A 21,514-nucleotide genomic window follows, 5' to 3' on the forward strand; every position below is an offset into this window, starting at 1 on the left:
AATAAACTACAAAATTATTCAATCCTCATATCTACTGGAAGTTTTATTTACAACATAATTTTAACACTGTTTAGTTGTTACAAAATAAAAATCAGTCAAAAGGTGTATTAAAAATACATTTTATTGCAAAAATTATGTAACTACATTTTAGTGTCATTTATATACAAAAATTAAATACAAAGTTTAAGTATAATAACTAAATTGTGGAAATACTATATAATACAGCTGCTGGTACAGATATTTTTCACACAAACTGAACTAACCAATATACTGGCTTTTATTTTCAAACAGATTATGTGTAAAATACCCAATCAATAAAGATAAGTTTGTAATAATAATTGTATTAAGTAAAAGGTGCTCCCCATAACCACAAGTGACGACACTAAGAAAGGGCTTTAAAGATAAAATGCTGTTTCCTAACTATTTGATTACTGATATTTCACAACAGAATTCTCCATAAATTAAAAAATAATATATTTTTGTTTTGATATATTGTTATTTTCAACAGTGGCGCCACTATAAGTCAGTTTAGCACCTTATAATATAAAGCAAACTTACATTGATTTTAAAAAACCAGACGCTACAAGGTAACATGTTTTAAAATTAGGGTATGAATTCACATAGTCTTACACAGTAATGTCTAATATTTTACTGAATGTTGTGAAAAAGCTCATTTTAATGTCATGACATGTGCTGTAGTCACATGTATCCAGATGTTTATTATTGGAAATACTTAAGCCACTCTACAATATTATCAAGAATAAAATTGGCAACAGTTAATTTGGCAAATGCAAGCACAGGTATACATTCTCAGTCTGACAAAAAGATAACCACTAATTGTAAAATATAATTAACATAATGACTGAATATTAATCAATGTGCTAATTTGTTCTCATTGACAGATTTCGTATAGATATAAAGTTAATAATGATCGTAATAATTGAATTATGTTATCAGTATAACCTTAATCATATTATGTAAGTTAATTTTATTAATTAGAAGCATAAGCATTCTTCATTGTATTGGAAGAACATAATTTCAACAAACAGGCATTATATCGAAAACTAATACAGCTATATAATTTTTATATTGTAACTGGTTTGACAAAAAGTTGAGGTTAAACTGAAAGGAGAAATAATATATAGGGTACAACAAAAAGTTATAGAGAATTTTAAAATTGCATTTAACTCCTTGTATTGTTCATTGCCTAAGAGCTTATGTATAAAGCACAGAAACTGCCTACGCTGTGTGTTATACTATTATATAATGATCATACATTACTACTATACGGGACCCGGCGACCGCGCGGAGTATGAGCACGTGAAAAGGTCCTCATGGTGATCATAGGGCCTTTCTTTCAGTTTTTGCGGTACTATATACATAAGCTCCAATTGTTTGACATAAAAAAGAAACGCGTGTTTATTAGTGGTCTTTGGTGAAGGATAAAAACATCATATTCAAAAATGACAAACAAAAATAACAGAATGTTACTTATCTAAGTCTTGAATATATTACTCAACAACATAAACTATCGTAGATTAAAGGGTAATTAATGTCTTTCAACAAAATAAACACAAATTAATATACATATATGAAAGTAACATTGTTCTAAGAATTTTTATTTTTGGTAAAATTTCATTTTAAGTACTAATATAACACCATTCATCTAAGCCTATTTGTGAAATAAAACACTTACGTACGTTATTTATACTAATCATCATTATCGATGTTCGTGTGACGCCTACCTTTGCAGGGGACTTACACAAATACTAGAAAGTGGTGCACTTAAATAATAACATACACACGACTAGCATATAAAATGCTACTGTGGACGAACTGTTCATAATGTCCTCTACTTCATTAAGTCTTAGTTTAAATGTACGGTCCCTTTTGAGAAATCATACCATCCCGAAAGGAGTCACAGACGTAACTCATATATTATATCATATTTATTTATTTGTAGTTTCGTCAAGTAAATAAACATACAAAATGGACTCGTTATTTTCGATAACCGACGAATGGACTGTCACAAAAATTAAATGTCGATATTAAAGCTATAGAGCAGTTAATGTTTTTAACTATAATCGTTAGCAAAAAATATTTTTTTTAATTATGGCGTAAAGACTGATCTATCTAAATGTTAATGAAGTACTCGGCTGTATCATCATAAAACATTAATGATACGATTCCGTTAATTCCAAAAGTGCTAAAATATAAATGTAATTCTGGTATAAAAATCTTAATCGAATTGAAAATGGAAAAGCGCCCTACTACCGCTCACAATATAACATTATCAGTCTGATCCAATTTATGCTAATGATTTTATTACCATAAATTATTAAATTTAGTTTCGGTCCCTCTTCATAATACTCGCTTATTTATCTTCCTGAATCATAACTAAGTGTTAACTAGCTGTGCCACTGGCGCAACGTTCAGCTGCCAACGTCACAACCGCAATCTTCTGCACCGCAATACTCGGTGCACTGCCAAAGCCATATTAAAATGATGACTACACAACACACATCTGATTCCTCACTTCATACGTACATGCTAATTGTTTGTAAATGTCATTATATCGACTAAATGATACATCTATGATCAGTCTGTTGTCGTAATAATGGAATGTCTTCAATTGGATTTATCGGTTAATATAATAAAGAACATAATACATAATTTACTGGAAGGGAAACGTGTATTTTTTAGATACGTATTCCGATATGAACACAATAAGTAGTAAAATCGTTTGATTTAAGAAAAAGTTTGTGAATCATTATTAAAATTCTATGGAAACGCACGTGAGCAGGTGCGCCACTAATACTTTCAACAATATTAAGAAGAATAAATGGTATTAGTACAGCCAGAAACATATTCAACACTACCAACCAAATAAACTTCGAGTTACAAATCGTTTTGGGAAAGCGTAATACTGGGAACTACGATTAGGCGAACTAGTTGACACATTTTCACAAATGGCGCTTGACCCATAAACAAGTTCATTACAAAAATTACGTTCATTAAAATATAAACGTAGGAAGATGGCCAATAATTGATGTTCCGTGTACCTATTTGAGACCTTGTAGATAGAAGGATTCTACTGACATATTTTTTATCCGAGTCAATATAGTCGTAGATAGTTTAGTCGAGAAGCGGTGCAGGCGCGCGGTGGTGTGAGGACAGTTGCGCAGCGAGCTGTCGCTGCTGCAACAAACAGTAAAGTATTCCGGCCTGCGCCATGGCGTCCACGGTGCCGGCCGCCAGCAGGTCCGTGCGCGGCTTGGAGCCGCCGCCCGCGCTCGACGGCCGGAGCAATGTCGGCCCGAACACCGTCGCCAAGTTGTGGAGAGACATCTTGTTTTCGCCCTCGTGTTGGTTCACCCTGTTTAATTTTATTTAATTATAACTCACACTATATTATCCAGACACGTATTATAAGAGTGAAATGATTCATCTGTTTAAATTACGTTTTTACGGTTATACTTTTAGATAAAGGATGTGTAATTAATAAAGCAAATACAACTTACTTAACAAAATGATTTAGCAGAAAGTCAATACAGTTCTTGTTGAGATCGGGCAGCTGCGAATAGCACTTGAGTAGTGCGTGGCGTCTAGTGTGTGCCGGCCCGGAGTCAATCGAAGTGCCCGCTCCCTGAACATATCCAACAATTGAAATTTTATATAACGAGAACAACATACAGACAAATAATATTTTAAGGCAATATTTTTTTAAACCCTTTACTGTCCCGCTGCTGGGCAAGGGCCTCCGAGCGAGGACGGGTTTTAGTTAAGTTCTATTTAGTATGTAGATACGTACATGTAAGTAATTCTTTTGTTACAGATGTTCAATAAGTTTTATTAATTTTACCTGAGTAGCGCCCCACGCTTTCAATAACTCGGGATAGAGAGCATCGGTGAACAGCGCTTCGGGCAGTTCGCGCAAGTACAATTTCAACACACCGGTCACCGAGTGGATGTCAACCTCTTTCAGCAATTGTTCCGCTTCGTAAGCATCTGCATCAATGTACAATAAAAGATTAATAGGACTTTCAAAAACGTTATTGTAATTAAATGAGAATCCGATAATCGCATAGATACTGACTGGTCTCGAAGCTCTTCTTGAGTCTGTTGAGGTCGGAGGCACTGCCGGACACGCGGTACACGCCCACCTCGTGGATGCCCCGTCTCTCCACCTCCCGGACGCACGCGCTTATTATGAACGGGATGTTGCGCTTCTCACGTCTGGAATACCAAACAATCAATCATGATTAACGGGTTCGTCACGCGCACGCGCAGTGTCAGCGAGCCGCCGCCCGAGGCGTGTGTGTGTATGTGCGTGTGTGCGGTGTACGTACTTGGCGACGTGCGTGATCTTGGCGCCGAAGAGCGCGCCGGGCTTGGCGCTGGGCACGCGGCGCGCCTCGCGCTCGGGCGGCAGCACGCGCACGCGCAGTGTCAGCGAGCCGCCGCCCGAGGCGTGTGTGTGTATGTGCGTGTGTGCGGTGTACGTACTTGGCGACGTGCGTGATCTTGGCGCCGAAGAGCGCGCCGGGCTTGGCGCTGGGCACGCGGCGCGCCTCGCGCTCGGGCGGCAGCACGCGCACGCGCAGTGTCAGCGAGCCGCCGCCCGAGGCGTGTGTGTGTATGTGCGTGTGTGCGGTGTACGTACTTGGCGACGTGCGTGATCTTGGCGCCGAAGAGCGCGCCGGGCTTGGCGCTGGGCACGCGGCGCGCCTCGCGCTCGGGCGGCAGCACGCGCACGCGCAGTGTCAGCGAGCCGCCGCCCGAGGCGTGTGTGTGTATGTGCGTGTGTGCGGTGTACGTACTTGGCGACGTGCGTGATCTTGGCGCCGAAGAGCGCGCCGGGCTTGGCGCTGGGCACGCGGCGCGCCTCGCGCTCGGGCGGCAGCACGCGCACGCGCAGTGTCAGCGAGCCGCCGCCCGAGGCGTGTGTGTGTATGTGCGTGTGTGCGGTGTACGTACTTGGCGACGTGCGTGATCTTGGCGCCGAAGAGCGCGCCGGGCTTGGCGCTGGGCACGCGGCGCGCCTCGCGCTCGGGCGGCAGCACGCGCACGCGCAGTGTCAGCGAGCCGCCGCCCGAGGCGTGTGTGTGTATGTGCGTGTGTGCGGTGTACGTACTTGGCGACGTGCGTGATCTTGGCGCCGAAGAGCGCGCCGGGCTTGGCGCTGGGCACGCGGCGCGCCTCGCGCTCGGGCGGCAGCACGCGCACGCGCAGTGTCAGCGAGCCGCCGCCCGAGGCGTGTGTGTGTATGTGCGTGTGTGCGGTGTACGTACTTGGCGACGTGCGTGATCTTGGCGCCGAAGAGCGCGCCGGGCTTGGCGCTGGGCACGCGGCGCGCCTCGCGCTCGGGCGGCAGCACGCGCACGCGCAGTGTCAGCGAGCCGCCGCCCGAGGCGTGTGTGTGTATGTGCGTGTGTGCGGTGTACGTACTTGGCGACGTGCGTGATCTTGGCGCCGAAGAGCGCGCCGGGCTTGGCGCTGGGCACGCGGCGCGCCTCGCGCTCGGGCGGCAGCACGCGCACGCGCAGTGTCAGCGAGCCGCCGCCCGAGGCGTGTGTGTGTATGTGCGTGTGTGCGGTGTACGTACTTGGCGACGTGCGTGATCTTGGCGCCGAAGAGCGCGCCGGGCTTGGCGCTGGGCACGCGGCGCGCCTCGCGCTCGGGCGGCAGCACGCGCACGCGCAGTGTCAGCGAGCCGCCGCCCGAGGCGTGTGTGTGTATGTGCGTGTGTGCGGTGTACGTACTTGGCGACGTGCGTGATCTTGGCGCCGAAGAGCGCGCCGGGCTTGGCGCTGGGCACGCGGCGCGCCTCGCGCTCGGGCGGCAGCACGCGCACGCGCAGTGTCAGCGAGCCGCCGCCCGAGGCGTGTGTGTGTATGTGCGTGTGTGCGGTGTACGTACTTGGCGACGTGCGTGATCTTGGCGCCGAAGAGCGCGCCGGGCTTGGCGCTGGGCACGCGGCGCGCCTCGCGCTCGGGCGGCAGCACGCGCACGCGCAGTGTCAGCGAGCCGCCGCCCGAGGCGTGTGTGTGTATGTGCGTGTGTGCGGTGTACGTACTTGGCGACGTGCGTGATCTTGGCGCCGAAGAGCGCGCCGGGCTTGGCGCTGGGCACGCGGCGCGCCTCGCGCTCGGGCGGCAGCACGCGCACGCGCAGTGTCAGCGAGCCGCCGCCCGAGGCGTGTGTGTGTATGTGCGTGTGTGCGGTGTACGTACTTGGCGACGTGCGTGATCTTGGCGCCGAAGAGCGCGCCGGGCTTGGCGCTGGGCACGCGGCGCGCCTCGCGCTCGGGCGGCAGCACGCGCACGCGCAGTGTCAGCGAGCCGCCGCCCGAGGCGTGTGTGTGTATGTGCGTGTGTGCGGTGTACGTACTTGGCGACGTGCGTGATCTTGGCGCCGAAGAGCGCGCCGGGCTTGGCGCTGGGCACGCGGCGCGCCTCGCGCTCGGGCGGCAGCACGCGCACGCGCAGTGTCAGCGAGCCGCCGCCCGAGGCGTGTGTGTGTATGTGCGTGTGTGCGGTGTACGTACTTGGCGACGTGCGTGATCTTGGCGCCGAAGAGCGCGCCGGGCTTGGCGCTGGGCACGCGGCGCGCCTCGCGCTCGGGCGGCAGCACGCGCACGCGCAGTGTCAGCGAGCCGCCGCCCACGCACACGGTGCGCGACACGCCGCCCGCGCCCGCCACCGCGCCGCCCTCCGACACCCACTCGCGCGACAGCTGCGGGACACACATGTGCAATACGTACAGTACAATGAATGGGTTATCGAAACTGCGTTAAACGTTACGCTGTTAAGCGCTACTTACCTTGATGGTACACTTCCCGCGTAACACGGGCCTTGCCGCGTCCTCGTACAAGAGCAGGCGCAGGTTCTGTGAGCCCTCCAAGTCGAGAGTGAAGCTCTCATTCCACCGCGGCTGTGCACTACGACATACTAGCTTCGATTTCGCTTTACGGAAATAGTGACCATATGAATCCACTTCCACCACTATGTAGTAATCTGTAACAATTAAAAAGTCTGAGTATTTCAGTCTTCTTTTAGTGTTTTATGCAAACATTGCATAAATGAGTCCCCGCAGTGGTATTGAGCCGAGTTCTATGTAACGAGAAGTATGCTGGTCGGTTTCAGCAAAGTAAATGAACTTATCGTTTCTGCTCAATAAGAGTTAACATTAAAAAACTAATCATACAAAAGAAAGAAAGCCACACACAGACTTATTATGAGTTTCCAAAGTTATAAAACACCATCATGGTTCTAGTCCAACTTACCGGCAGCAGTGTCTAAGGGTGCAGTCATTCCTCCAATATGCAGTAGTAAATCTCCGAGCAGCAGCGAGTCGTCTCTCCCGCTGCGCAATAGATACGAGCCCATGTCCGTCTGTAGGTAACTGCGGCAAGCCGTCACCCACGCCTGCAGCTCTAACATCGATATCGCAGTCGAACCGGCTGGCGGGGCCGACGATGCCTGTTGTCAGACCGAGCAATGTAATACATACGTAAAATCAAACCTACTGCCCATTCATTTAGGCAAAGACCTGATGAATATATCAAAAAGTAAAATTTGACACTGAACATATTAGCGAAAAACAATTAAAGAAGCCTATTTAGAAGTAAGGTTATAATAGGCCGCGACGTACCTGCAGCGCATGGATGGAGTCGATCCATTGCGTACGCTCGTACTCGGAGCTGAGGAAAAAGATGTGTTGTCGCTGCAGCGCGGCCGCCGAGCCCGGCGCGCGCGCTCCCACGCGGAACACCAGGTTAGGCGACGCCAGCACTAGTTGCGCCTCCAACTCCGCTAGTTTTTTGCGTTGCTTCTCTGCCGCCCCACGACCGCCCAGACGGATTTTCTGTTACAAATTGAACAAACGTCAGCCTTTAGGTAGAATAAATTTTCCGAAAATTCAAAAGCTGTTTCAACGGACAGTTGACAGATGTTATACAACAAAACACAGAAAAAAAACATTTTTTGAAGGACATCAGACGTGTAAGTATATAAAATAACCTTGTCGTCGGCGGAGGCGCGCTCCTCGGCGAGGATCTGGTCGCGCACGGTGGAGGCCTGCGACTTGAGCGCCACGATGTTGGCGGGCGAGGTCTCGCGCGCGTCGGCCGCCGCGCCCGGCGCCTCGTCGTCCACCACCACGATGTCCGGCAGCGGGATGAACCACTTCAGCTCGAACGTGAACTTGTCGCGCCCCGAAGCCTTCAAACAAACATTATTTTGTACTTTCGTAGGATTTATTTTGCAGTTAGCTGGCAGTGATCACGAGTCAAGTACGCTGTGATGATAATAATATAATTGGAACTGTTATAAATAATTATATTGGCCCAGTCAAATCAGGCTAAAAAAATAGACTACATATCACTAAACTGAAAAGTGTATAAAAATAGTAGAATAGTTAGGTTTATTTCTTTAAATAATTTCTGAAATGTTCCGATGATAACGTAATCAAATCGGCAGTGGCCAGTGACCAACATAGATGTAGTCTTACCTTATACTTTGCACATGCGATGACGTCATTGAAAAGGAATAAATGCCTCAATTTTCTGTGTCCATCCGAGAGTTCAACGATAAAGGAATTCTTGACGAGCCTCCTTTGTGCTCTATCTGCATTCTACGAATAGATAAAAAAGATATTAGCTTACGACATTGTACTAAACGCATATTTAAAATTACAGCAGTAAATGATTGTACTAACCGGGAACATAGATTTAGTTTGTATAATATTAAATTCGTCTAAGAAATGCTGAGTCATATTAAGGGCTTCCGTCAACATCGCATGATCTGGGTGACTCGCTGGCGTGTACTTTATAAGATCCTGGAACATAAGACACTCGATAAAAACCTCTTTCTTTAACTTTAGTAAAGAAAAATAAAATAATGAAAGTTATAACCCACGTGTAAGACTAGTGCGTTTTTCTGAACCCTCGCCACGGGCTTGTGTAGTAGATCGTCCAGGGACATGGGTTGTCCGTGACATGAGATCTGCTTCGTGAGGTGCGCGAAGCTCTGTGACGTAGAACATCGCCGCCTCACCGCGTCTGTAGCGCGCCCGTAGTTGTGCAGGAACGCTCCGTATATGTTTATGTTTTCAGCCTAAAAACATTCACGTTGAACGAATATTCATAAATAAAATAAACGTGGTGAAAACAAATTTGTTGCAATTTAAGGTTTTGATAATAAAACTTTAAAGATTCGGAACAAATAAAATAAAGTGTTATAAATACATAGTAACTCACCATTTTCTTGAAATGAATACCAACAGATAGAGGCTCTTCCCAACTAGCGACTGCCGAATTTAAGCCATCGAGGAAATTCTTATGTAGCTCATGAAGTTCAGATATTTTATAGAAAATAGTATTGAACTCCTCCTCGGTTATAACTGGCTGAGACGTCGATAAAGTTGCTTTTATTGCATTCATATACTGCAAAGATGTGTATCGGGTTAGTTGCTGAACAAATTTATTTGAAAACTAGCATAATTTGTAGTAAGTAAGTATTTTAAGGACACGCCCGAAATAAGTTAATTAGGTTCCATCCCCGGTTGCAATCTATCACCCAACACACCACAAGGTAATAATAACTCAATAACATTTTTATTAAAGTAAGGTTATGTCAAAATAATGTAAATGATGTACCTTCTCCATAACATAAAGGCATTCAACATAAACAGTTTCGCTCTCAATAATACTTTTGATTATGCAATGGTGCATAGTTAGACGCTCGGCCTCCGCATTGTTGCTGCTCGACTCCTGAAAATAATTATACAAATTATTTATATGAAACCGAGCGCATAAATATAAATACGCAACCAAGGTACATAGTTTAGTTGTATAATTGGTTTTGCAACAGTACACAATGGCCAATAAAGCACTTGTTTGGAAAACAAACATCATAAAATGGAAATGTTAAGGCGTTTTGATGGTAAACATCAGACCCGCGCTTTTACAATTTTAGCCATTCCCTGGCAGTTCTTGTGCATGGCGTACAAACCATGGAATTAATACTTATTCTCGGTCTTTTATATTTCTTTGTTGCAGTTGATTGCTTTTCTAACTCAGAAAGTAAGTAAACGAATTAAAACAGTTAGTCATTATTGATACTAAGATTATTTATAACAATTTATTTTTTCTTAAAGGTGTCGAATCTAATCGAATTGAAACAACTCCGTTGTATGATACTATTATCTACAGCGATATCGCTGATATTATAAATGACTTTGAAAATAACGGCGTAAGTACCAATGTGATATCTATACTACCTAATTATATTAGTGAATACGATTTGTAAATCCCAACATTTTCAGATTTCTCCATTCGATGTGTTTGCAAACAGCGAAAGTCAAAGTGATGAGAAAGTCGAAGAACTGTTAACGGAATACCAACATTATTTAGAAAAAGCTCACAAACAGAGGAAAAATTATATTGAAAAGTCTAAAACGAAGAATAAGATACCTCTAATGCGGCACGACCAATTTTCTAAGACAAAACCTGGTGTAGAATTTAAGCGCAATGATTATTATTATTCCAATGGATTTTACAATCCTGCCTCTCATACATTCCCACAAGCATCATTCGGCAACCCCTTAGATGTATTCATTCCAGTAAATGCAAAAGGAAAATATATGAATAAACTAGATATGACTACAAGTCTCCCGAAAGGTATCCAAGGCCTGCTTCCTTTTGAAAAAATCATATTCAATAATAATAAAATCTTGGATTTGCCGCCTATTGTGCATAAACCGTCGTACGAGCCAATTAAATCATCGTGCTACTGCAAAAATGGGCATACTCCTTGCGAGTGCAATTGTAAGCAATGCTTAGTACATATCGAACCATTCTCGAGAGAACAACAGATGAAATTGAACCCGGAGCAGTCAAAGAAATCAACTTACCAGCATTCTTCCTTTTACGAAAGTCCAGTAAAAAAATATGACCAGATCGTCGACGATAAGACAAAAGAATTCTCGGAGAATACATTAAATATTCGTGTTAAAGTAGATCTTCAATTACCGAAATTTCACGATCAGTCAGAAAAATATTATAAACCTCACAATCGCGAAAGAACTTTTGAACCAGAAGATTTAATTTCTAAGGAACTGACCACTGCCATAAAACTGCCATTTCCTTATTTCAATTTCCCCGTGCCAATGGAACTATTCGGTTATAAAAAACTTTCTAAATACAACAAAGAGGATTCTTCACCAGTGCACAAAATAACCATCCATAAAAAAAAGAAATCTAGAATGAATAATAGTAATAAAAAGCATCGCAAAAAATTCATTACTTTTCATAATATCAAATTAGATCAGCAGCCTTTGACACCAATACATTTAGATGATAATGTCACTGAATCTATTAAAAGTAATAATATAGTAACAAATAACACAACAACACAACCTAAGGACTTTTTACAAATAGAGAATAATACGACGCTCAATAAAAGTGATGATATCTTAAATAACTCTCAGACTGAAGAAAACATTTACTTAATGGTTAATATTTCAAATAATGCATCAAACACAACCGGAGACGGTCATAAATTTGAAAATAGTATTGAAACAGACTTCACGAAAATTATATCAAATGTAACAACGACTATAGTGCCGATCATTCGTGAGAAACGTGAGGTTTCTAATAGCGTTGCGACTGCAAAAATTAATATAAGCAAAGAAAAAAATAACGCCAAAAAATCAGATAAGGTCTTGTTAAGTGACACAGAATTGCTATATTGGCCAACGGGCGTTTCAAGAAACGTAACATTTAGTAATAAAAATATAACGACAATTATACTGGAAAGCGAGCATAATAAAACTAAGTTTAATTTAAGTATGGAAACAATACGGCAAAACCACACGAGAGCTCTTGAGCAAGCTATATTCGGTGAAGTTGATTGGGATGATATTGACGCAGTTGCGCCAGCTTTCATGTCCTTTGTCGGTAAATACGTTCGTGGAATTCTAACATTTTGTTCACAGCAAGTTTGTCACTCAATGAAATGCGCCAATAAAACGTGCCTGCATAGAGTTTGTGCACCTTCAGATAGACTGAATAATAAAGGACATTGTGCCGGATCGAGCAAAACAGGTGAGTACATACTGGATTACTTACAGATTGTACATTTATTCCCTAAAAATGCTAACAGTCATATAATTTTTACAGAAGTATGTGCCTATATATGTGTTTTTCCATAGTTCACGAGGTTAAACGTAAAAATTTTTTTTTTCTTATTTTTCAGACAGCGTAGCATCGATGGAGTCGATAATGGATTTGCCTTCAAACATAGCATTTGAGATAGTAGATATTTTGCAAAACAAAATGTTGGGAAAGGTATTTGGTAAGGCCACATTCTGCATTAATTCTAAATGTATCACTCTCGTGGCATCCAAAAAGACTTTTGTAAAGTCTCGTTGTACGATAAAGGAGTTGAACACAACTGGCCATTGTTCAAATGTTAAAACAGTGAAGATTATGTAAAAATAGTAATAAAAAATCTAGCAGAAAATGGTTTGTTTTAAAAGTAAATGCAATTGTTTAAAGCTTGGGTCAGAAGTGACTTGTTCTTCTCTAGTAATAGAGTCGTTTACACGTGTATTTGTTGTATTATAAGATGTCTTTTCTAATAGCGTTCATAATAATTTATATTAATTTAAATCTATATACAGATGCAGCCAAGGTCGGTATTTTTTTTAATTAGCGTGTTAATCAGTCGCAAAATTAAAAAATATAAATAACTGAGTGCTAACATTCAAATTTTTCTGTTATTTAATATTAAGAACCATGCAAAAACCAACTAACGAACCTTTTTTAATCGCTTTTCACTTTCGACTCTGTAATAGATCAACGACGAGATATATTTTAATCCGTGGAAAAGCATCAACAAAAAGTTTATGAAAATCATAACTATCGATCCTAAGGGTGACATGAAGACAAAAAACATAAAAGATACGGGGGTTATCAAACTAGATTCAACAATAGCAGCTAAACGAAGCAAGATCACTGACAAAAAGAAACATTTGCTTAAAAAAACACACGCCGATCACTACGCGCGTTTACTTGTTCAATCAAGCGAAGATAAACTGCGATCTCTTATATCGTTGATAACTTCAAATAGTGCCAGAAGAAGCAGCGAACAGAAATTGAAAATTTTAACAAAATGCAACCAAGATAGATCAATGTGTAGATTTCTATCATGTCCTGATATTCGAGACGGCTGTTACTTATGTGAAATTTACACAAGTTCTCTAGATAGATCTACGTTTTGCGAAAAGTTCTCAACAGATCACTTATTGTAACATACGATATTAAATTTAAGGTTCCACATTAGTATAAAATAAAACAAATTACTGTAGGCGGACTAAAGTATGAAAGCTTTTTATTATGGTGGTCTCTTGCTCATTAAGTAAACATTTCCTTTAACGCCGGGTCTTATCTCCCCTAAGATAAAAACGTCTAGGAACGTATATAAGGGAGTCGGGACTACGCAAACAGTTATTCCCATTAGGAATATCCTTACTACCTGTCGCCATGTTTGCTACAAAAGCTTTTATTGTTATCTACGCATTGTGTTTAGTTGATCTGAGTGTTAGCAAGCCTACAGCTGAAAGTAAGTACTTATTTAATAAATTACTGTTAGCTATATTGTGTTGTAACATAAAACTTGACATCTCTTCGCAATTGGTATCGCATTGGTATATTATTTTAAGATTTCGCGGCCAATACTAATTACTTATAATATCGCTTGCAGATGTCTTAACTGAGGGCCGCGGTTTTATGTCCACTGTTTGGGGGTGGATAACGTATCCCTTCTCCTGGTTCTATGGTTCGCAAGAACCTGAACAGCCAATAAATGAACAACTTGTGGCACCTACGACAAACAATCCCACCGATATTATTCAAATTGGAGATCGTAATGTTAGCATATCTTGTAACGATCAGACTTGTACTACCATAAAATGCAATAGGACGGACTGCAGGAATATCACATGCAATATTTATGACACTGACATTCGTGGTGAATGCAGGGAGTATAATATAATACCCGATAAACCTGTGGAACCTGCTGTAAGCATCTCGGAACAAACCGTTCCTATTGAGGCCGTGACAACAGAATTCGTTACTGCAACACCTCAACCGACCTTGGACATTTCCACAGTTTCAAATAATAAGGGCAGTAATGAAACTGTAGGAGAGGATCCCTTGCAATTACGGGCTCTTTTATCAGCCGATGTTAATAATCAGAAAATACCTGATGATCGAGCAACTAATCTTCGTAGATAAGATGTATGTAATATTTATAAAAATCATAATAATATAAATATACGAGCATGTAACATTTTTTTAAATAAAAATAACTAATGAAACATTTCTTACAGGTATAAATAAATCAAGTAACATCGAGATGAAGTTTAATATTCTCGAACAAGTAGATAGTGACATACATCATTATACGCACTATTTGTTAGTGCAGTATGCAACCAAACTTATAAATAAACTTATAAAAGAACTAATGATTGATTCATACTGCACAAACGGTCTATGTTACTATACCCGATGCGAGGGCTTCAACTGTAGAGTGCGTTACTGCAAATTCAACATGGTAACAAACGAAGAACAATGTAGCTCAACTTTAAAGGAAATAAATAGTAATGGCTTGCGTGCGAACGAAGTTACATCACAATTAAAGAAAAAACGACCAGAAGACAACTTATCCAACATAATTTAAAAATAAATAAAATTACAAACATTATATTGTGAGCTCATGACAAAACGACGCAACAGCCGACTGTGTAAATTCGACGAGCCTTTCTTATCACTATTCCATTCTTAGATAAGACGCTTTAGTTAAGTGTTTAGATTAGAAATGTGTTCATAATTATTATGCTGCAGAAGAATGAAGGTAAAGATTAGAACCCTGTAAGTATATTAACAAGGGATCTTCATCATTGAAGTTTATAACTTTGTGCTATTAAACAAGATTTTAGTGTTGAAAGAATAATATTGTTTTATTTCTAAAATCCTATAACTAAAACTTACGTTTATGACTGTAAGTAAGAAAACAGAAACACATAAGAACAAGTTGTTATCTATCCTTTAGATCTTTGAATTTCAAGATGTGCATTTCTTAATATCTAAAACACTTGTATACTGTGTAAGTGTATGGCAGCGGTGCAGCAGCTCTAGTGGTCGCATAGAGTACACCTTTCTGATTTATATTTCTGCAGTATAACTCAGCTTTTTAATTACCGACTAGGGGCTATTTAATTGTTCAAGAACGGTGGAATTGCTATCTCACGGCAATATTATAAAATATTGCAATAGAAGCTGTCTACGAAAGTGTATGCAATAGTTCACTAAGTAGTCTATTAAGAGTGACCGCAATATAATAATACTAGGACATAGTACCCATACACCAAATTGATAGTACTTTTTTCTACTTAGGTTTAATAGACTTACTGTAGTGTGCAGCTTTCTCAACGCTGGTGGAGTGGCACTGGCTTCAGTGTCAGACGATATTGTTCTTAGCAGCAAAGGAGTGTCGCTGGAGTCAGCCAAATCACTTACTGTGTCACTCGTCTCGGTATCTGCACCTCCCTCTCTTTAACAAAAGAACAGTTTGGTTAAACGTTTTTATTAGTCTTTCGTAGGTTTATGGGTATGATACTATAGGTACTTCTTACATGTTGGGTGTTATTTTACCCCACTACGCTGTTATGGGGATAACATGCGCATATCTAAGAAATATAGACCACGAGATCACACAGTAATTATCCCATACGTATCTATACCTACTAAAATTATAAAAATTGTAGAGTTTGTCTTCTGAACGCGCTAATCTCAGGAACTACTGGTGCGAATAGTAAAATTACTGTTGGGTAGCCTATTTATTGAGGAAGGCTAAAGGTTATATATCATCACGCTACGACCAATAGGAGCAGAGTACCAGAAAAAAATTATACAAAAACCGGGGGAAATTATGACTAGGGAATGCAATCCCGACTCGAGATCGTCAACTCGAGATCCCTCGCGATCAGAAATATCAATCCCGCGGGATCCCGAGATTTTCGGGATCCCGTCGACTTAGTAAAAATAATACAATTCGAACGGCTTGTTTAATGTAATATGTGTGTGATAGTGTGGTGAATGCGATAAATTATTATTTGAAAGAAAATAAAAGCCTTTATTTTTCAATATTACTAACAACGTAACATAATTAACAGGTGTAATAACATGAACATAATCAAAAAAGTAGGTGTAGCTCCAGGAGATCAAAATAAAAAGTAATCACATGGCATTTTGAAAGTAGCCTCTTAAAATACAAAGTGTATCAATAGTACGAGCTTCTAATCGGCATCTTAAGTCTATTGCAATGTAGCCAGCTGCTGAAAATGCCCTCTCCGAAAATCCCGAACGGGATCTCGTCATATTATGCTTCGGGATTGATCCCGAAAAAATACACGGGATCTCGCGAGATCGGGATCCCGCGAGATCGGGATTGCATTCACTAATTATGACCTATTCTATATCTAGTAATAAATAAACTCACTGTATAAAGTAGTGTATGTTGACGTAGTTGGGCGCGGTGGGCGCGCAGGGCGGGGAGTCAGGCGCGCGCGGCGCAGTGGGCGCGGCGGGCGCTGACGCCGCGGGCGTGGCCGCCAGCGGCAGCGTGCTCGTGCCGCTGGACGCGTCTTCCGTACTCGAGCCTGTTCCACCTGTGGACAATCATTTATATACAACTAGTTTTTACCCGCGAGTTCGTCTGCCACCTCAATTTTCCCATAGGAATGCGTCATTTTCCCCGGGTAAAAAGTAGTCTATGTCCTTTCTCGGGTATCAAAATATCTCCATACCAAATTCCAAGCAAATTGGTTCAGTAGTTTAGGCGTGATTGAGTAACAGACAGACAAACAGACAGAGTTACTTTCGCATTTATAATATTAATATGGATGAGAAGCTCATAAACTCGAGCTGTTTGTTACTTCAGGATGTCATCCTAATTGCGTGCTTATGGATCACTTGAAAAGGCACAACCTTGAATCACTTCATAGGTTATATTTGGCTTAAGGAAACAATAATATTTCTTAATTGTGTACTTTAATTGAGAAATATACACATGACACATTCACTTTAAATAAAAATCCGTAACCATGTTGTTGTTATTACACGCAAATAAAATGGCTGAAACGCAAAAGGTATTCTCACCTTAAAAAAAAACAATATTGAAGTGGATATTAATAGGAATACGTGTGAATTCGTTACGATATATTTGTTTAATATTACCTGCTTGTATATAAACATATTCTCCATCATTTATATCTACTGGGACTTGGTCATAGTAAGGTTCATCTTCCGAGCCCGGTACAGCTGCGGGAATACTCTCCAATGATATTGGCGCTGATTTATCGGCGTCCGTGCCCTCTCCCAAGTCTGGAGTAGTAGATATGGCCTCCTCGTCGATGGACCGAGGGGTCGCTGCACCACCAGAACGTTTCCTTTCAGATGATAGTGAATTGATTGACTCGTAACTTTTAACCTGTCGGAAATAATAGATACTTGGTTAGTACAAGGTACAGTCTTATTGCAGAAACTGCTCCTAAATGGGTGTTCGATCTTTAAAATTAGCTTCGCAGGTATAGAAACATTCTAACAATAATTAAATCCCCATGGAATTACGACAAAGGAGGAAAAATATCCAGATCCGAAACAACTATTCATAAGACATATGTAACCGTGTGGGTATTAATCCTCCGGCGGCATATCTCTTTCAGTTAATCAAAATTACAAACACAAAGAAATCTATAACCGTATCTATACGTAAGTATACATAAAATAATGCTTACTCTTTCACTAATAGAGGGCGTGGATGCTCTGCTAGCAATGGATTCACGTGATTCCGCATTGCGGATTCTGCGCCCCAATGAAGATGGAGGACTGTCTTCTGCAAGCCCTGACTCTGGCAAGGACGCGCCTCGTTTACTGAACACTTTCGGTGGTGGCCTGAATGAAAGAAAAACAGACATTTAAAATGTATTAATACACAATAAAGAATTCTGTCACCAACTTTAACACTGTCTGGCAATGATAACAAACTTATACTAATACTTAGTATCCTACTATCTTACTATCTATCCCCTTACCTTATAATATAATTATAATACATGTAGATGTATTGACGAGAATTACTGAATTATATTTAATCAGGGCTAAACCGATTTCGACGTTTTTATGGAGTTTATATGATACAAGCAAATAATTCAATATTAATATTCTATACGGTTTAAGGCAAATGCAAGTAAAACTAACAGTTTTTCAGTATACTTACTTAGGTGGGACTTTTTTCTTTGCAATGACTATGGGCTCAACAGGGCTGCCATCCGATGACTGCTGGGACTCTTCCGCTTTTTTTGCAGACTCTGCTAATTTCAGACCATTTACTTCGATGACTGTTACAAAATCACCTGTTTGTGACGTTGGACGGTTTTTGGCTTGATTTGGACTTGTTTGTTCTACTCCTACTGTAATAATGGGATCACGTGAAAATTCATGGTACCCATATTCAGTAAATTGTGCTTTGTGCAATTATATGTAAACAAAATAATTGTTGAAATTGGTAATGTGTAACACTTAATAGGAAAACAAATCATAGTTATTAGTCACGGACTCAAGTGGTCAGAACTTTATTTATTATTAAGACAATAAGCCTTTTAGTAATGGTTATGATAGGGATGCTGAGCAGTGTAGGTAGTAATACTCATACAACCTGTTTATTAATAACCAATGAGATCATCTCAAATAACAAAATTAGAGGAAACTAAGTTACCATTGTTTTCTTGTTTGATGTCAGGAATCCTCTGCACAATTTCACTGTTACATCTTCGCCGAGCTGCCTCTGCAGCTAAGTTGGATGATAACTCATTTATGCATTGATTAACAGAGCTCCTTTCAGTTATACGAACAGGTTTATTCCTCAGCTGCACTTCTTCACATTCAGCCGTCTCTGCTGTTGTTGACTCATCACTCTTATTGCTACTAAGACTTGCTTCACTCTTCTTTGACAATGAGTCAGTATTGGAACCCTAAAATATTCATGTATAAAAGTGAATAATACATAAAGAATTGTTTTACCCTGAACAGAAACAGTAACACTTTAATAAAACTAAAAAGAGGATGTAATCTAAATAGCTTCAATAACTGAGGAGTTATTATAATTTCATGAATGCCAATGAGAACATTAAATTATAATCAGATAAGCAATCAACAAATGCTATTGAATTTAATTAGTTTATAGAGTACAATACATTTTATTTCATGCATGTACATTATACGTGTAAAAAAATATTTTGACCTAAACATGCCAGGACACAATGTTACATAGTTACAAAGGTAGTTTGATAGCATACTGTTTGATTAAGACATTTTCTATTGTGTTTGTATAATAAAACAACACCATAGATGGCAGGTACGAAAACTTATTTGTATTCAGAACCTTATATCTAGCATCTCATTTACATCCTCATTGATGATTCATCACACCTTGGTGTAGTTGTATAACAGACTATTGGTAGTTGCATGATATTTGAGCATGAAGCAGGTCAGCCTTACTGTTACTTTCACACGCTTCACAAATCAATTCACAGTTAACATTAAATATTAATTATTTTGCACTCATGTGTAGATAATGTTTCCATAACATTAATATTAATTTTACAGTTATGAATACACAATCTATGATGTTGATCTACATTTAGAACAATGGAAGTTACACTTTTCTGTGTGTTATAGTAACATTTAAAGTTATAGTAATTATCAGCATCTCATTAGAATAATGTGTGCTTAAGAATTTTGAAGCAGTTATATAACTAATACTTTCCTAATTTAGTAAAACTTATTTTGCAAGAATGTTATTAAATTGATTAAGTATAGCAATTAACAAACAGTGGAGAATTTAATAAATTAGTTTCATATAGAAAGTACCCTGAAGAGTAACTTGACATTCTTGAACAATTAGTGTGTGGCTTTTATGTAATTGAATTGATCATTAGTTGCATAAGTATAGTGACTCAAGATTATAAAAAATAACTACTAACATAAATAGCCATTAATTTGACATTATTACAAAACAATTTATCAGCTGCATTAGACCTTTTTCTATGGTAATTTTTCTTAACTGTATTTTATGTAAGTATGTACATGAAATAAGCAATGTTATGAATGAAATTATCATAATTACAACTTAATGAGAGTAAAGCAGGTAAGTACCTTTTAGTACATAGAGTATAATAAGATTAACAGTATAATCTTAGTAGTTTAATGAACTCAACATATGATCACCAATGTGGTACTGATTTATCTACATTCATATCTTAAAGTTGCTTGCTAGTATTTGCTATATAAAAGTTGCTTCACATTTTGCTTTTACCAACACAAAAATATTTATGACAGGAACAAACTTATTATGTATTTAAGCATACAAGGCTAAATCCATGAGTCTACATGATTCATGCACTAATTAAGGTAAAGTGGTAAAAACAAATGGTCCTCCAGAAGATAAAACTATTTTATGCACCAATAAGCAGGTTTCAGAACTGATTTAATTAATAACAAATTAAGTTATTGGATTATACAAATAAAAAAAGGGATGAATTTAAAATATACACAAATTATGCACTTTTTTCGAAATAAGTTAACTGTAGAAGTAAGAAATATATAATAGGCAATTTGAATTTATAATTTGATTTAGAATCAAGGGTAAAACAAAATTAGTAATGTTGATACAAATAAGAGGAATCTAGGCACGACAATAAAATTACTTACTACATTAAGAAACACTGTATATGTCTATTAGGAATCAATTAAATGGTGGGTTACCTGCTTGCTATCAGAAGTCTTATCGTCGAGATCGTTCACGTCACCCCCCGAGGGCGGAGCCGTCCGATTTCCCTGTGCGGCAGCTTTATGCTTCTCAACATCTGATAATAGTGTCTCCAAGTACTCCACGTAAAACTCTTCCTTTTCTAGTTCTTCTCTCAATATAGCAACTTTTTGTTTGTGTTTAGCCAAATTGGCCCTGACATCTTCTTCCCAAGCTGCTGGTAAAGCACTCTCTGGAAAACGTTGCACCCACACACGTTGAAAATCACCGAAGACACTCATCTCTCAGAAAACGATGTCATGACAAATTTATGTTACAATGCAATTGAATTTAATTATTTTAGTAGGAATATCAGTGTAAAATGTGAACAACAAATTCTGTCATCGTATTGCAAATTCTTCATTTTTATTTACCACAGATAAAAAATACAGTGCATCAACAATCACAGACAACGTATAATATTCATTGATGTTGAACTTTGTTTAAACATCATTCAAATCCAGCTAGGTACCTACTTTAAAAATTTAAAATTCAATATTTATTAATCAAACCTACTAAAAAAGACATAACTTTAAGGTAAATATAGGCAGGCGAGCAGCAAACTCCATAGACAAAACCAG

At 40.0% G+C, this 21,514-nt stretch overlaps 3 protein-coding genes across 7 annotated transcripts; 2 read left to right on the forward strand and 1 right to left on the reverse strand.

Annotated features, from left to right (window-relative positions):
* Positions 1–98: 98 nt before the first annotated feature.
* RhoGAP1A (Rho GTPase activating protein at 1A) lies at positions 99–21,296 on the reverse strand. 4 transcript variants are annotated; one of them, XM_076122196.1, is made up of 21 exons: positions 20,891–21,296; positions 18,843–19,098; positions 18,345–18,537; positions 17,863–18,019; positions 17,303–17,555; positions 16,566–16,734; positions 15,476–15,617; positions 9,659–9,772; positions 9,260–9,445; positions 8,919–9,116; positions 8,719–8,838; positions 8,512–8,634; positions 8,022–8,222; positions 7,654–7,866; positions 7,286–7,481; positions 6,823–7,016; positions 6,548–6,735; positions 4,097–4,236; positions 3,863–4,008; positions 3,522–3,646; positions 99–3,376 (listed from the first exon to the last, which is right to left on the reverse strand). In XM_076122196.1, the coding sequence occupies exons 1-21, from the start codon at positions 21,173–21,175 to the stop codon at positions 3,136–3,138; spliced, it is 3,840 nt and encodes a 1,279-aa protein (XP_075978311.1). In that variant the 5' UTR covers positions 21,176–21,296; the 3' UTR covers positions 99–3,135. The 4 variants fall into 4 exon arrangements, with proteins under 4 accessions (XP_075978311.1, XP_075978310.1, XP_075978309.1 ...); XM_076122195.1 differs by lacking the exons at positions 99–3,376; positions 3,522–3,646; positions 3,863–4,008; positions 4,097–4,236 and having other exon boundaries at positions 4,475–6,735; positions 18,345–18,435; XM_076122194.1 differs by lacking the exons at positions 99–3,376; positions 3,522–3,646; positions 3,863–4,008; positions 4,097–4,236 and having other exon boundaries at positions 4,475–6,735; positions 18,345–18,438.
* Positions 9,932–12,544, forward strand: LOC142977993 (uncharacterized). Its single transcript, XM_076122197.1, has 4 exons — positions 9,932–10,084; positions 10,159–10,253; positions 10,327–12,106; positions 12,258–12,544. Exons 1-4 carry the CDS (start codon positions 10,015–10,017, stop codon positions 12,494–12,496), a joined length of 2,184 nt encoding a protein of 727 aa, XP_075978312.1. The 5' UTR covers positions 9,932–10,014; the 3' UTR covers positions 12,497–12,544.
* On the forward strand, positions 13,470–14,965 carry LOC142977995 (uncharacterized). Of its 2 annotated transcripts, XM_076122199.1 has the most exons (3): positions 13,470–13,625; positions 13,767–14,302; positions 14,395–14,965. In XM_076122199.1, exons 1-2 carry the CDS (start codon positions 13,547–13,549, stop codon positions 14,297–14,299), a joined length of 612 nt encoding a protein of 203 aa, XP_075978314.1. In that variant the 5' UTR covers positions 13,470–13,546; the 3' UTR covers positions 14,300–14,302; positions 14,395–14,965. The 2 variants fall into 2 exon arrangements, with proteins under 2 accessions (XP_075978314.1, XP_075978315.1); XM_076122200.1 differs by lacking the exon at positions 14,395–14,965 and having other exon boundaries at positions 13,767–14,306.
* Positions 21,297–21,514: the final 218 nt, after the last annotated feature.

The sequence above is a fragment of the Anticarsia gemmatalis genome, chromosome 13, assembly GCF_050436995.1.
Source record: "Anticarsia gemmatalis isolate Benzon Research Colony breed Stoneville strain chromosome 13, ilAntGemm2 primary, whole genome shotgun sequence".
NCBI classification, from domain to species: domain Eukaryota; kingdom Metazoa; phylum Arthropoda; class Insecta; order Lepidoptera; family Erebidae; genus Anticarsia; species Anticarsia gemmatalis.

Bases quoted from the DNA above. Each gene is read 5' to 3' on its own strand.
- LOC142977993 (XM_076122197.1), top strand. From the start codon at position 10,015: ATGGAATTAATACTTATTCTCGGTCTTTTATATTTCTTTGTTGCAGTT. The intron at 10,254-10,326 runs GTAAGTACCAAT...CAACATTTTCAG, and splicing joins ATGACTTTGAAAATAACGGC to ATTTCTCCATTCGATGTGTT. The intron at 12,107-12,257 runs GTGAGTACATAC...CTTATTTTTCAG, and splicing joins TGCCGGATCGAGCAAAACAG to ACAGCGTAGCATCGATGGAG.
- LOC142977995 (XM_076122199.1), top strand. From the start codon at position 13,547: ATGTTTGCTACAAAAGCTTTTATTGTTATCTACGCATTGTGTTTAGTT. The intron at 13,626-13,766 runs GTAAGTACTTAT...TATCGCTTGCAG, and splicing joins TAGCAAGCCTACAGCTGAAA to ATGTCTTAACTGAGGGCCGC.
- RhoGAP1A (XM_076122196.1), bottom strand. From the start codon at position 21,175: ATGAGTGTCTTCGGTGATTTTCAACGTGTGTGGGTGCAACGTTTTCCA. The intron at 7,867-8,021 runs GTTATTTTATAT...AATTTGTAACAG, and splicing joins GCGCCTCCGCCGACGACAAG to AAAATCCGTCTGGGCGGTCG. The intron at 4,237-6,547 runs GTACGTACACCG...TTGGTATTCCAG, and splicing joins AAGATCACGCACGTCGCCAA to ACGTGAGAAGCGCAACATCC.